We start from the raw sequence: 12,880 nt of genomic DNA on the forward strand, positions 1-12,880 counted from the left end.
GTGTCATGTTTGGAGGAAACCAGGCACAGATCATCACTAGGCCAATACCATCCCTACAGAGAAGCATGGTGGTGGCAGCATCATGCTGTGGTGATGCTTTTAAGCGACAGGAAATGGCTAATAGAGGGAAAGATAAATGCAGCTATGTACAGAGACATTCTGGATGAAAACATGCTTCAGAGCTCAGACTTGAATCTTATTGAGCATCTCTGGAGAGATCTGAAAATGGCTGTGCAACAACGCTTCCCATCCAACCTGATGGAGCTTGAGAGGTGCTGCAAAGAGGAATGGGTGAACTTGCCCAAAGATAGTCCCAAGCTTGTGGCATCATATTCAAAAAGACTTGAGGCTGTAATTGCTACCAAAGGTGCATCAACAAAGTATTGAGCAAAGGCTGTGAATACTTATGTACACGTGACATCTTAGTTTTTTATTTGTAATAAATTTGCAAAAATCTTAAAAAAAAAATTTCCATGTTGGCATTATGGGGTATTGTGTGTCAAATTTTGCGGGGAAAATTTTTTCCATTATTACGTAACATTGGGGCAGATGTATCAATCTCCCCTTAATGTTTGTATTTTAACGTTTGCCACTTCTCCTGGCATAACGCTCAGAAGCAGGGACTGATTGTACCCTAATGTATGAAGATGGCGCTAGTGAGTAACGTTAATCGTTAACTCACCTGTTCTCTGTAATCATTTTTTTTTTTACGATTCCAGTTTTTCGTCTTGGTCTGTCTTCACTGCGCATGTCCTCCCCCCTCCGATGTAAGCTCCCTGCTCCTCTTCCCTTCTCTGTGCACTGCTGATAGCTGGCCTCTGCACAGGTCATGTTCCGATTCTTCATTTTTTAAAGTATGTTTTTTTTTATTATGTAGCTCCCTGTTCCTGTCTCCTGCTTTCCCTCTTCTCTGATGCTGCCAGTTTGCTCCCCCCTCACGCTGCATACGCCGCCTGCTACACAGCATATGTCCCCATTTTTTTGTGAGTTTTATTTATGGTGTTTTTAATTAAAATGAGCTCCCTCCTGCTTTCACCTGCAAACTGGAAGATTCAAACAGAGAAGAGGGAAAACAGAAGACATGAACAGGGAGCTACATACCTCCCCCCCTCCCCCTCCGATCCCGCCGGCATGCTGACACCTGCCTCTCCTATCAGCATGCTGGCGCCGCCGCCTGCCCTGCTCGAATCCCGCCCCCCCCTTCTAATTATTTTTTTTTTCATTGGGTCCCTGCTGCTTTATTAAAGCTCTCCGGCACGCGGATATATTTAATTAATTGAAGTGCTCTGTAGGGACCCCGCAGGGTTCCCAAGAGAGCGGGTACGCTGCGGGAGAGTAGACAGAAATAAAATGTAAAAGTCCGGGCGGGCATGCTGTGCTGTCTCTACAGCGGAGAGGAGAGCCGGAGACGCGGCGGGAGAGCCGCCCGGTCTTTTGAATATGAATTATCACAACTCTCCTGCTGCGTCCCCGCTATACAAAAGACCGGGCGTCCGCTGATTGGCTAAAATCTCTCAGCCAATCATCGTCCGCCCGGTCTTTTGATTTCTCACAACTCTCCCGCCGCGTCTCCGGCTCTCCTCTCCGCTGTAGAGACAGCACAGCATGCCCGCCCGGACTTTTTACATTTTATTTCTGTCTACTCTCCCGCAGCGTCCCCGCTCTCTTGGGAACCCTGAGGGGTCCCTACAGAGCACTTCAATTAATTAAATATATCCGTGTGCCGGAGAGCTTTAATAAAGCAGCAGGGACCCAATGAAAAAAAAAATTAGAAGGGGGGGGTGGGATTCGAGCAGGGCAGGCGGCGGCGCCAGCATGCTGATAGGAGAGGCAGGTGTCAGCATGCCGGCGGGATCGGGGGGGGGAAGGGAAGGAGTTAAAAAAAATAAAATAAAAAAATAACACCTAATGCCAGCCTGAGGCTGGCGAAGAGAAAAATCTGGCTTAACGTCGGGGAAGGCAATAATACATTGCCTGCGACGTTAAAGCTTATAACTCAAAGCAGGAGGACAGCGCCTGAACGTTAAGTTCAGGGCTGCCTCAGGGGGCGTTAGAAGCCCCCTTCATACATTTCCCCAAAACGTTAAAAAGTACATTTAGTGGCGTTAAGTGCTACTTAAGCACTTAACGCTGCTTCGTACATCTGCCCCAAAATGTGGAAAAAGTGAAGCGCTGTGAATACTTTCCAGATGCACTTTAATTACTAGGGGTAGATTGCTGCTGATAATTGGATATCCATCCATAATACAGTATCTTCTTTGTGTTTTTCTTATTATTTTATAGTGAAAAGTCTAGCATATACTGGGGTGTGACATGATAGCCTCTGCCTCATCTGACCACACCTCACTGCTGTCACAAGGATGCTGAAACAAATACCCCTTTCATACCGCACCTCAGACCCGGGTTATTGCAAGGTTTTCCCCCTTTCACACCGCAGCGATAACTCAGTTTTTCGCAGATTTTAAAGCGTTTCAAAAAGATTATAGCTGCAGTGTGAAAGCACCAGTTTGAAATGACCAGTTCAAGAAAACCGGTAATTCAAAACGGTAAAAAGAAGGATCCTACACGTTCAAACCCGTTATTTTTGCAGTGTGAACGGGCCTGAACCGGTCTTCAATACCCTATAGCGGTCCCCCCCCCCCCCCACACACACTCCCCTGGTACCTGGCCAGCACGGGGATCTGGGCAGCAGGGTCCATGCATCGCTGGGGAGGCAGCGGGTCCCTTTTGTGATTGGGCAGTCAATGGGGGGGTCCCTGCTGTGAATAGGAACTAGTAGCGCTACTAGTTCCTATCCGCCACATGGACCCCCCCACTGACTGCACATTCGGAGAAGGGACCCTGCTGCCTCCCCTCCCCAGCGATGCATGGACCCTGCTGCCGGATTCCCGTGCTGGCCAGGTACCAGGGGAGGGGGGGGGACCTGCCTTCAGGGGGAGGGGGTTGGATGGATGGGATGGTTGGCTGCCTCAATGGGGGGGGGGGGGGGGTGAAAGGCTGAATCCCTGAATGAAGTCACTGCCCACAACCACAACTGCTTATGGGGGAAAACATGTTCAATGTGAAAGGTACAAATATGGTAATTAACCAGTAAAATACCGTTTACAATGTGCAATGCGAAAGGGGTTTAACTTGCTGTGGCCTGTTTCTAAGCAGGTTTTGTGATGTGAAAGCAGCATCAGTGACATATTAACCCGACCAACCCAGCAATTTGTAAGGGGTATAAGAAGTAAGAACTAACAGGAAACATTGTTTAGCATTATACTGATGTGTATTTCTACATAATATATATCTGACAAAATAAAAACCTGTAGTGAAGTGCATGACTTGGATTTCTTCCTTAACAATTAAGGTGAGAGAGAGAGAGAGAGAGAGAGAGAGAGAGAGAGAGAGAGAGAGAGAGAGAGAGAGAGAGAGAGAGATTGAGAGAGAGAGAGAGAGAATGAGAATTTCAAAAGCTGGTGTAATTGCACTCCTATTCGTGACGTCATATTTCCAGGAGGGAGGGTCTGGAACAAGGCATGAACGTGCCATTCAGTATCGATGACCATTTAGCGTGGCAAAATGTGAGTCTAACACATAGTTACAGCTGAAATAATGCTTCTGAGATATACTGTACTGTACAAAACCAACAGGAGAATGTCATATTGAGGAGAGAAAGGAGGGGGGGTCCTGACAATCGCAGCTGCAGATTTTTAACTATTAGTATATTTTTCATTACTATTTGTCCCTTTTAAAGAAATGATCTGAGTGATTAAAGGACTTGCACTGCAATTGAATAGGTTAATGTGGCATACCTAATGCCCTAAGGGTAACTGCACGCCTTGTGGGTAATAATAAGTATACTCTGTGCACCAGAAATAATGAAACCGATACACAAGAAAGGTAATGTGCAATAAACACCATGCATCTGTTTACAGGATGCAGAGGAAATACTGTATATATAATAATGTTCTATCCAAAATCACAGCCCTTGTAAAATGGAACAATTGGAGTGTGTGGTAGATAAATGTGCACCCGGCACACAGGCAGCGTCTATCCAGCCCAAATAGATAATGAAGCTATTCTGCATCCTGCTTTATAAACGTGAACTTTTATGTCGTCTCCTATTGAACTGGAAATCCGAGTGATGCCAGTTTGGGAAGTGACAGTGCATACATACAGTCCCGGGCTGTGCTGTCCCAGAGACCAAGCATTGTACAGCATTGGACATGTCAACTCTTTGCATTGCAACTCGATGGGCATCAGACTGCCAATATGTGCTGCACAGAAGCAGAACAATGTCAGTAACCGCAGCAGAGCATGATACTGTATCTCTGCATTGACTGTGCATAGAGCTGCAAACACAAAACAATAAAAGGTACATGACATATTCAGTGGCATGGCTCATACAGTATATACAGTGCAATGCTGAACACCTCTGATTGATTGTAAATGCAGCATGGGAGCAGGTTAAATTGATCGAGCAGAACATTGGGAAGTCTCTGCAGAGCAAGCGAGAGCCAGTTGAGAAGTGAGTGCCTTATTATAGTGAATGCTGCCCAGTAGATGACTTCTCTCGGCTGGCCAGCGGAGGCAAATCCAAGTGCGGCGATGGGCGGTGGACGCAGCTGAGCATTGGTCTAGATCTGATTGCGAACGCAGCGCAGAGTCTCAGCAGCGCTGCCCAGCCACGCACGCATCCTACCTGCAGCAGAGCAGAGCGCTTCCCTCCCTAGCCCGGTCCGTCTGATGGCTGCTGAAGCGCGCATGAGCGGCAACTCTCCCTGCTAATCCCATCCGTGTGCTGCTGTGCCTATCCGGACTGCACTACCCGCACCTTCCCGCAGCTCAACTCGTCCCAAAAGTAGCGAACACTGACAATCCCCCGCCCCCCAAGCCCCATCAGCACCTCTCATGTGCATCCACTGAGCCACCTTCAGGAGGGAGCCGTGCTGGACAGCGCACGCTGGATGTTTGGTAAGTGTGAAACCATCTATTCCATTCATTAAATACAATTTTACTATGGCTTGTGGACATCATACAACAACCTATGATCCAGATAGAATCTCTGCAGGATTTGCCAGGTCACAACACTCTGCCAAGGGCTCGGCATCATAACTATCTCAGACTAATTGCAAATCTGTGCATTTATTTAAAGTAGCACTGTGCATATAGGAATTGCACATATTATCACACCCATGTCTGTTTTGTTAAACGTATTTGTCTGTAAATGTGAAATGCAGGGTAGTGATATGTACATAGAAATGGGAAGTAATGAGAAGAGCACCTGAATCCTTTAGGATGGACCATTCAAGCAGCGCTTGGGGGAAAGAAAGAAAAATACTATAGTAAGTTGTGATGTTCGAGCGCCCCCTGCTGCCTGATGGAATAGGCACTCTGCAGAAATGAAATATCTTTTCAATACTATCTGCAGCAGTCAGTCACATAACATCACACTGGTGTTATATTCTTTTTCTATTTGCCTTGCAGAACACTTCTAGTATTCCTGTTTTTTCCTCTTCTTGCAGAAAGAAAAAAAAGCAAAGCAATGAAGGATGTTCGTTTTGGGAAATGTGTTGAATGGATAAACTAAAAGCTTAATGTCCAACATTGGGGGATCTACTACATGGATAATGATCATTCTGGTCAACTACTAATTTAGCTATATTTTACTGCCTCTGCTCTCTAGAAGATCTGGCTCTGGAGATTGCTTGCGTTTCTATTTTTTTTTGCCTTTTTAGTATCATTGTTTTTTGATTGTGTTGTATAAGTTTTTTTTTTTCTTGTTTTGATTTTTGCTTCTCATGGGGAGAACAGAATCAAGTTAAGATCCTTGCTTGGATTTTTTTGGACATGTGTAAACATATTTGGAAAATACCTTCAGGCAGAAAGGGACCAGTGCTGAACCATTGGGAAGTGTTATATTGATCGTTCCGCTGAGTGATGCGGGTGGTATGAAAATCATAGAATGGAAATTGTTTGGGAGGTGGTTTTTTTCCTTCAAGCCAATTTCATCGTTTGCATGTCAGGTATGGTAAAAAAAAAAAAGCATTGCAATTCTTGCAGATTGTGATTTCATTTTAGCATCTGTACTGAATGTGAATACTTTATACAGTGTAAGACATTCCCAGACATTACACTTACTGAAAACAATAAAAAAATATGTGTCAGTAAAATGATCAATTTTCAGCTTCAGTTTTCCTGTCATTGTGGAGAACTAACATTTGGTGATGTGTGTATGTGAACAACCTTTTCTGTCCCGAAGGTTTGGAGCATACCTTTTTCTCCTTCCTATGATTGCATATGTAGTTGTGATCTTATAAGACATAAATATTGAGTAATTTAAAAAATGCAGAGCAGGCTTCTTCCTATAGTCGAAGTGGGATAACTTCAACAATTATACATTTGAGCTTTTTAAAACATGCATTTTATAACTACATATGCACTACTGACAAGCTGATTTATGATGAATTGTTTTCTTTACACAGGTATGCAGATATAATTAATTGTTCACTATTTAGTGTATGCCTTGGGTTTAATAAAAGTTTTAGAATATGTACAATCCAGGAGATACAGGATACTGTTGCTATAAATGTATTGTACAGTTAGATCCTCCCTCCATCCATATAATTAAACAACATCAATGTAAAATATACTATACAAGAGAAATTGCGATGATCTGGTTTATAATACATGTCATTAAGGTTAATTGTTATTTAAGTGACAGGTGTTTTGTATTATAGAATTTTTTTAATGTTCAAACATACTTCTGCTATACATCATCTAGCTGTTAATTTGCTTCTCATAAACTTCAAGTTGAATTTAATGTTTAATAATTTCCTAATGACAAGGCTATTGTATATTCTGGACAGTTCATTTAGCAAATTGACTATGGTTTTACCTCCCGGTATGAAACGTCCTAATAGTGTAGGTACTTAATGTTTAGAGTAAATTTAAAACTCTGAGAATTCCAAGGGCATGTCTAAAATACAGGATTGGATTATCAAGTACCAAAAATTTGGATTTGTTCCAAGACAGAGGATGAGTGGTATTAGAGGTTTAGTTATTTCAACTGAGGCTCATTGCCAAAGGGGGTATTGCTGCACTGAATTGTGTATGGGTTGCCTTCATAAAGGGAACGGATTAAAAGAGCTTTGATTGATACGATGTACATTGTGCAATGATTCTATGAAATTTATATTTTGTTTAATATAGTTCTTAACATCTACAAGTTTTTTTATTGCATAATTGCAATTGTAATGTAATTGTGTGACACAATGCAGCAGTATGCGACTAGAATAATTCATAGGTGCTGTAGTTGAATAGTTAATATGGATGTCTTACATAGTTACTGTAGTCATGTATGTTGCACAACATACTACAGTATGTTGAAAAAATCTTTCAAGGTCTATTTTGTTGTTCAAATATTTACCAATTCTTACCTTGCCCTGTTTATTAATCTATATCTATCATATAAATTGTTAAAAATAGAATATTATGAAAGTAACACTTTCGACAAATAGTCCAATGCACCAGGTTTACACAGTGCTTCTCATACAGCTCAATTGTTCCTTATTTTATGGTCAGCACATACTGTACGTAAATAATATTGTGCATTGGGTATAATCCATCTGTGCATCATATATATATATATATATATATTTATGGCAGCTCCTACCTTATGGTAAGAGTGGGGCTGCTGCTGGCCGCAATCCCGGCACCCCCTGCCACCGCTGCTCCTCTTGGTCCCAACCGCAGTTTCAGCACCTGTACAATGTTGACAGGTGCCAGGACTGGCGCATGCTCAGTAATGACCATGTGGCCAGCTTCTATGGGTTGCTTAGGCAACAGTCCATAGAAGAGAAATCACAGTCCCGGCACCTGTATAATACAGATGACAGGCACCAGGACCAGTGCATGTGCAGACCATGGATTTTATGTAGCAGCAGTCCATAGAGGCATCCATAGAGGCATCCCGGAGGGATGGAACACCTCCGAATGGGACTGCATTAGGCTTCACTACAGTGGCGGATTTTACCTGCTACCGGTGAAAATATATGCAGGATTATTAAAAAAGCTGTGACTCTATAGCATATGCCCCATATACTGTAACTCAGATTTGCGCCACTTAGTACACCCTGCTATCACATTGGACTTTTACATTTTTCTCTAAAATACTAGATATTTTGTGTTTGGAGTCACAAATATTTACATTAATGTTTCCTTTAGCAAAGGGGATTTAGGGGCTTATGTAATAGCTCATGATCACTTAAAAATTAAAACAATTTGGTTAGGCCTTACGAATGATCGCCACTATAAAAATTTGGGCAGATTGGCCCAGAATCTCTCTGGAGAATGTATTATGCAGGCCCTAGCGGGTTTCTAGTGAGGGCAAGGCTTTCGGTGCCCTAAGCAAACCTTACTCTTATTGCTCCCACCACCACCCACACACTAATACAGAGTTTTGAGAACCTCAGGAGAAAGTGTGGAGGTGGCATCTTAGAGACTCAACAACTGCTGCTTTAATTAAGTTAAACAAGGATGCCTTTTTTCAAAGGGGTGTGGGGGTCTACAGTGTGTAGGTAGAAACTCAATAGGTCAACAAAAAAAGATTGAAATGCAATAGATCAACACAGACAAAAGGTAGACATGCAACGGGATGTCAAAATGTCAACACAAGCAACAGGTCGACATGAAATGATCAACATGAGTTTCTCACTTTTTTGGGAGGGTGGGTGTCCACTGGGTCATAATGAGGAGGTGGGACACACGATTACACCGCATTCCAAGTAAATATGAAAAACACAATGCATTTGTCACCCACAACAGTAAGCTCACTGGGCGGCCCAGGAATTTAGACAATTTAGGCCCCAAACCAATTATGGTAAATTCCATGAATGATGGTTCCTCCAGGAGCGGAGGATGGGTCTAATATTATGATGATTTGCATTATATTATCCAAGCCTCCTCCTTGGGCGGAGGCAATTCCCAGCTTCAGCACCATATTCTGCGGGCTTCCCTAGGAAGCAGTTCAGATACAGGAGTACTCACTCTTCCGGGGTTGCAGAGGACAAATTCCGGGAAAGTAGGTACAGTAAGTATGTGCTGTGGCAGAAGGCAGAAGGGCCAGCATAAGGCACCTAAGTTTCCTGCTGCAGTACGGCTTGTAGGACATATCAGCATCAGTGTCTCTCACAACAAGAATATGGGTTTATGAGTATGAATCCTTGTCATTGTCTTAATGTTGTTGCATTTGTGTGAGCATGCCCTTACTGACCTCAGCCTACTTTAGAACATTGCAGACCTGACATTGTACTGCAGTATATCTACAGTTTGTAGAACAGTCCTTCTCAAAACCCAGGATAGCAGGTGATACCTACATGACATGGTTAAATGTCATTTCTGGTTTTATTTGAGGCATTTATTTTTTAAGCTCTTTTTGTGGAAAGTGACCATTTTGTAAGGATTTTCTCATAAATTGTCTGCCAAATGCATTAAAAGGGTACCATCAGGTAGTAGACATTTTCAGTATCTGCTGCAGCAGTCCCTCTGTTTTCAATTAGTAAAGCAACCTTCGCTAAAATTTATGGGGACTGCAATATGGGTAAATATATAAAGTTGTAAAGCGTTTGGTTTATTAGTGCTTCCTTTTCAGTGTCTAACAGGATCCTTTGATCTACAGATGAAGCACCTGTCAGCCAACTTGAAGAATCGCCAGATCTCTTGAGCTAACACAGGCTGGCGGACAATAGTCTCACATGCTCACGCGTCGCCGTCAGCACAGCAACGGGGAGCAGATTCCCTGCCCATCTCAGCTTCAGGGAGACGGGCATGGCAAGTAGGGGCTGAGGGGGGCTAAGGGGGAGACGCGGGAGCAGCGGGAAGCTGGTGGAGGCCAACGGCGAGCTTCTACAGAACAGGTCTCGTGCACACATGCTCCCTGTCGGATGGCGCACATCTGTATTATAGGATTGCATACTGTTTAGATTTTGCAAAGATTTTATGCACACACTTCTTGAAACATTGGGTCTGATTCAGACATGATTACATAACTGTTAATTTTCGGAGCCCAGCGATCAGGTATAAGCCTCCCAACCAGAGTGATATCCCGCCCCGTGCAAACCTGAAAATGACTTGCATGCAAAAATATCCAAATCCATTGAATGATCACCATTGAATGATTTTCCCAGTGTGTGCTGTCTATACATAACCCATGACTTACTGCAATGGAAAAGGTTGACCAGTGCCGGAACTGACGTCACATGACTTCCTCTAAAACGCCTGGGCATGCTTGCATTTTCCCTGACACTCCCAATAAACAGACAGTAACCACCCACAAACACCGGCTTCCTCTCAATCACCTTGCAATCAGCCAGCCATTTAAAAAAGTATCAGGCTTTTATCGCCCAATCTGTGAATTCACAGCTGTGCAATCAGGTCTGAATCAGGCCCATTGCTTCGGTAATTACTTTCTCATTGCCTCATTAGGCTGTGTGGCAATAATAAATTATATCAACCAGGGCTGTTTTTTCCAGGATTGATAAACATGCCCAATTTTATTTTGTTTATTATGTTGAGATCAGTTAATATAATATACTGTACATTGCCATTGTAATGATTTCTAAACAGAGATAATGATAACTGTCAATGGTTACGTAAGTAGAGTAACCTACAGTACAATAATTCCATGTAATGATACAGTCAGGTTGTATTCAATAATATGGGATTCTTTCATGCAAAATTGTTATAATCTAACCATAATGTAATCAATAGTAATAGATTTATGTAATAAGTGGATATGGTTCCATGACATAACTAAATAGGAATAACTTAATGCAATGGCTTCATGCAATATTTACTGATGTTTTCATGGTGAAACTAAACGCAGATGGCCTTATGTAATAATGATTTAATGGAATTATAACTGACAATTGCTTAATATGATAAATGGGTGGTATCATGTAATAAAATATGGATGATTTCATGCAATAGCTGAGGATGGAGGTGACTTACTATAATAAAATAATTTAGGCAAGAGTTCATGCACTAACTTTAAATGGTTTCATTTAGTAATCAGCAATAGTTTTAATTAGAAATTATTTATGGCAAGTCTAACTGGGAATGGTTTCATGTTCAGTAATTTTGAGGGATGGTTTATTTTCATAATTAGGGTTGGCTTCATTTTGCGACTAAAGGCTCAATTTTATGCAGATATGACGGATTTTATTTATCAACTGGGGATGGTTTTGTGTCATAACTAGAGATGCTTTGATTGTTAGACTAAGCGAAGACTAGTGCCTGATTGAGAGATGTACAGAAATGTTGTTGAAGCTACAATTTAGTGCATAGCAGTTGTGCGAAAATATATAAATGCTGCTCTGTCTACTGGAGGCATCAATTATGTACAAAGGCGCAGACATCAGATACACATTGGCCCTTATTCTAGTTGACTTGCTCTGGCACGTATTCGTACGCAGAGCATACCACTTGCAAGGCGCATGTGCAGGTCTGGCCAGCCATGCATGCTCATGGCCAACGAACTCGTGCAGAGTAGGTGTAATGTGGGCATATTTAATGGTGTGACCACAAAACTGGGCAAAACTGGGATGTAACCAGGGCATACACTGGGGTGGTGGCTACATGTGCTGGGCGGTGGCTTTTTTCGATTGTGCGAGTGCTCGGACTGATCAAGCTCAAAATCACTCACTCCGTAAAAGTACGTTTCACGCCTTGCAGCCCAGCCGCCTCTCAGCCCCGCATTCGCACGGGTGATCAACACGCACAATTTATAAACTTCATGCACGCAATACACACCCATGCAGCATACACGTTTCTCTCATTAATCAATTACCTAACTACATGGCAGCCACAACGGAACCACACTTTTCAACTTTAACCATTTACACGTCTCTTCATCCATATCTTTTATATATTTTATTGTTTTTACACACAATTGTACCACCATTCTTAACTGCTATTACTGTATGTGTCATTTGAAAATCGACAACCTTAACACACAAGTGAGCTGTCATGTTAGTACAATAGATTGAGAGTTACTTAGGAAAGTGGCACATTCAGAACACAAAAAAGACACATGTAATAAGGGTTAATATTGGTTAATGGGCTGGATATTACTTCTGAGCAAATATGGATGTATGTATTGCATCCAACTTCCTTTGAACTCCCCTGGCAGATCCCCTGGAGCTCATTTACATATGATGGTTGTACAAGGAACTTCTTTAGTGATGGTGCTGTTAATTACTGTACATACAGTTCTTACCTACTTTGGAGGAAGGGGTAGCATGGTAGACATGTCGAAGGCATGGCTAGTGGGAAAGTGGGCTGCCTTTGAGCATGGTATCACTGATACATTATTGTGGCTCTATTTCCTACCATACAGGGCTACAATGACAGGATTCAAGGTAAATCACATTTTGGGGCCCCCTCAGACCACCCACTTGTACTCTGTTTGTTGTGGGGGGTGGTTACCTGCCCATTTTTCCAAGGACAAGGGAATGGAGCAACGCCTAATTTGGAGACTGCTGTCCATTCCTGGGCAGTAGGTAAGTATGGTTCAATATTTACAGTATGAAGAACAATCTCTGAGAAGAAAGAAAAATTGTTCAATATTTGCAGATACCATAGAGAAAAATAAATCTGTATGATATCTACTTTCATACATGCGAAGTACGATGAAAGTATCAAATATAAAAAATGTGACACTTGCTGTATCACATCTTTGTACTACTTTGCCACAATCTTGTTGTATGTTTTACTATATGATTTGTAGCAAGATATTTGCTGGACAAATAAAGGAGTGTCCAGGAGCCTATAGCCTCATTTCAAAAGAAATTGTAATTAAAATATTATACAATTATAATGATCATAATAATAAGTT

The 12,880-nt window shown here is 42.3% G+C and overlaps 1 protein-coding gene across 2 annotated transcripts in view; it reads left to right on the forward strand.

Annotated features, from left to right (window-relative positions):
* The first annotated feature begins 4,466 nt into the window (after nt 1-4,466).
* The window catches only part of CA10 (carbonic anhydrase 10 (inactive)), a 322,195-nt gene continuing 313,781 nt past the window's right edge, over nt 4,467-12,880 (forward strand). The window contains exons 1-2 of one of the 2 annotated variants that reach the window (XM_083148657.1): nt 4,467-4,959; nt 5,511-6,011. In XM_083148657.1, coding sequence (XP_083004783.1) covers nt 5,951-6,011 — 61 coding nt within the window. In that variant the 5' untranslated portion in view covers nt 4,467-4,959; nt 5,511-5,950. Of the gene's footprint in view, nt 4,960-5,399; nt 6,012-12,880 lie in introns of those variants that run through there. The other variant, XM_083148656.1, reaches the window with a different exon arrangement.

The sequence above is a fragment of the Crinia signifera genome, chromosome 6, assembly GCF_055691185.1.
Source record: "Crinia signifera chromosome 6, ASM5569118v1, whole genome shotgun sequence".
Classification (NCBI taxonomy): domain Eukaryota; kingdom Metazoa; phylum Chordata; class Amphibia; order Anura; family Myobatrachidae; genus Crinia; species Crinia signifera.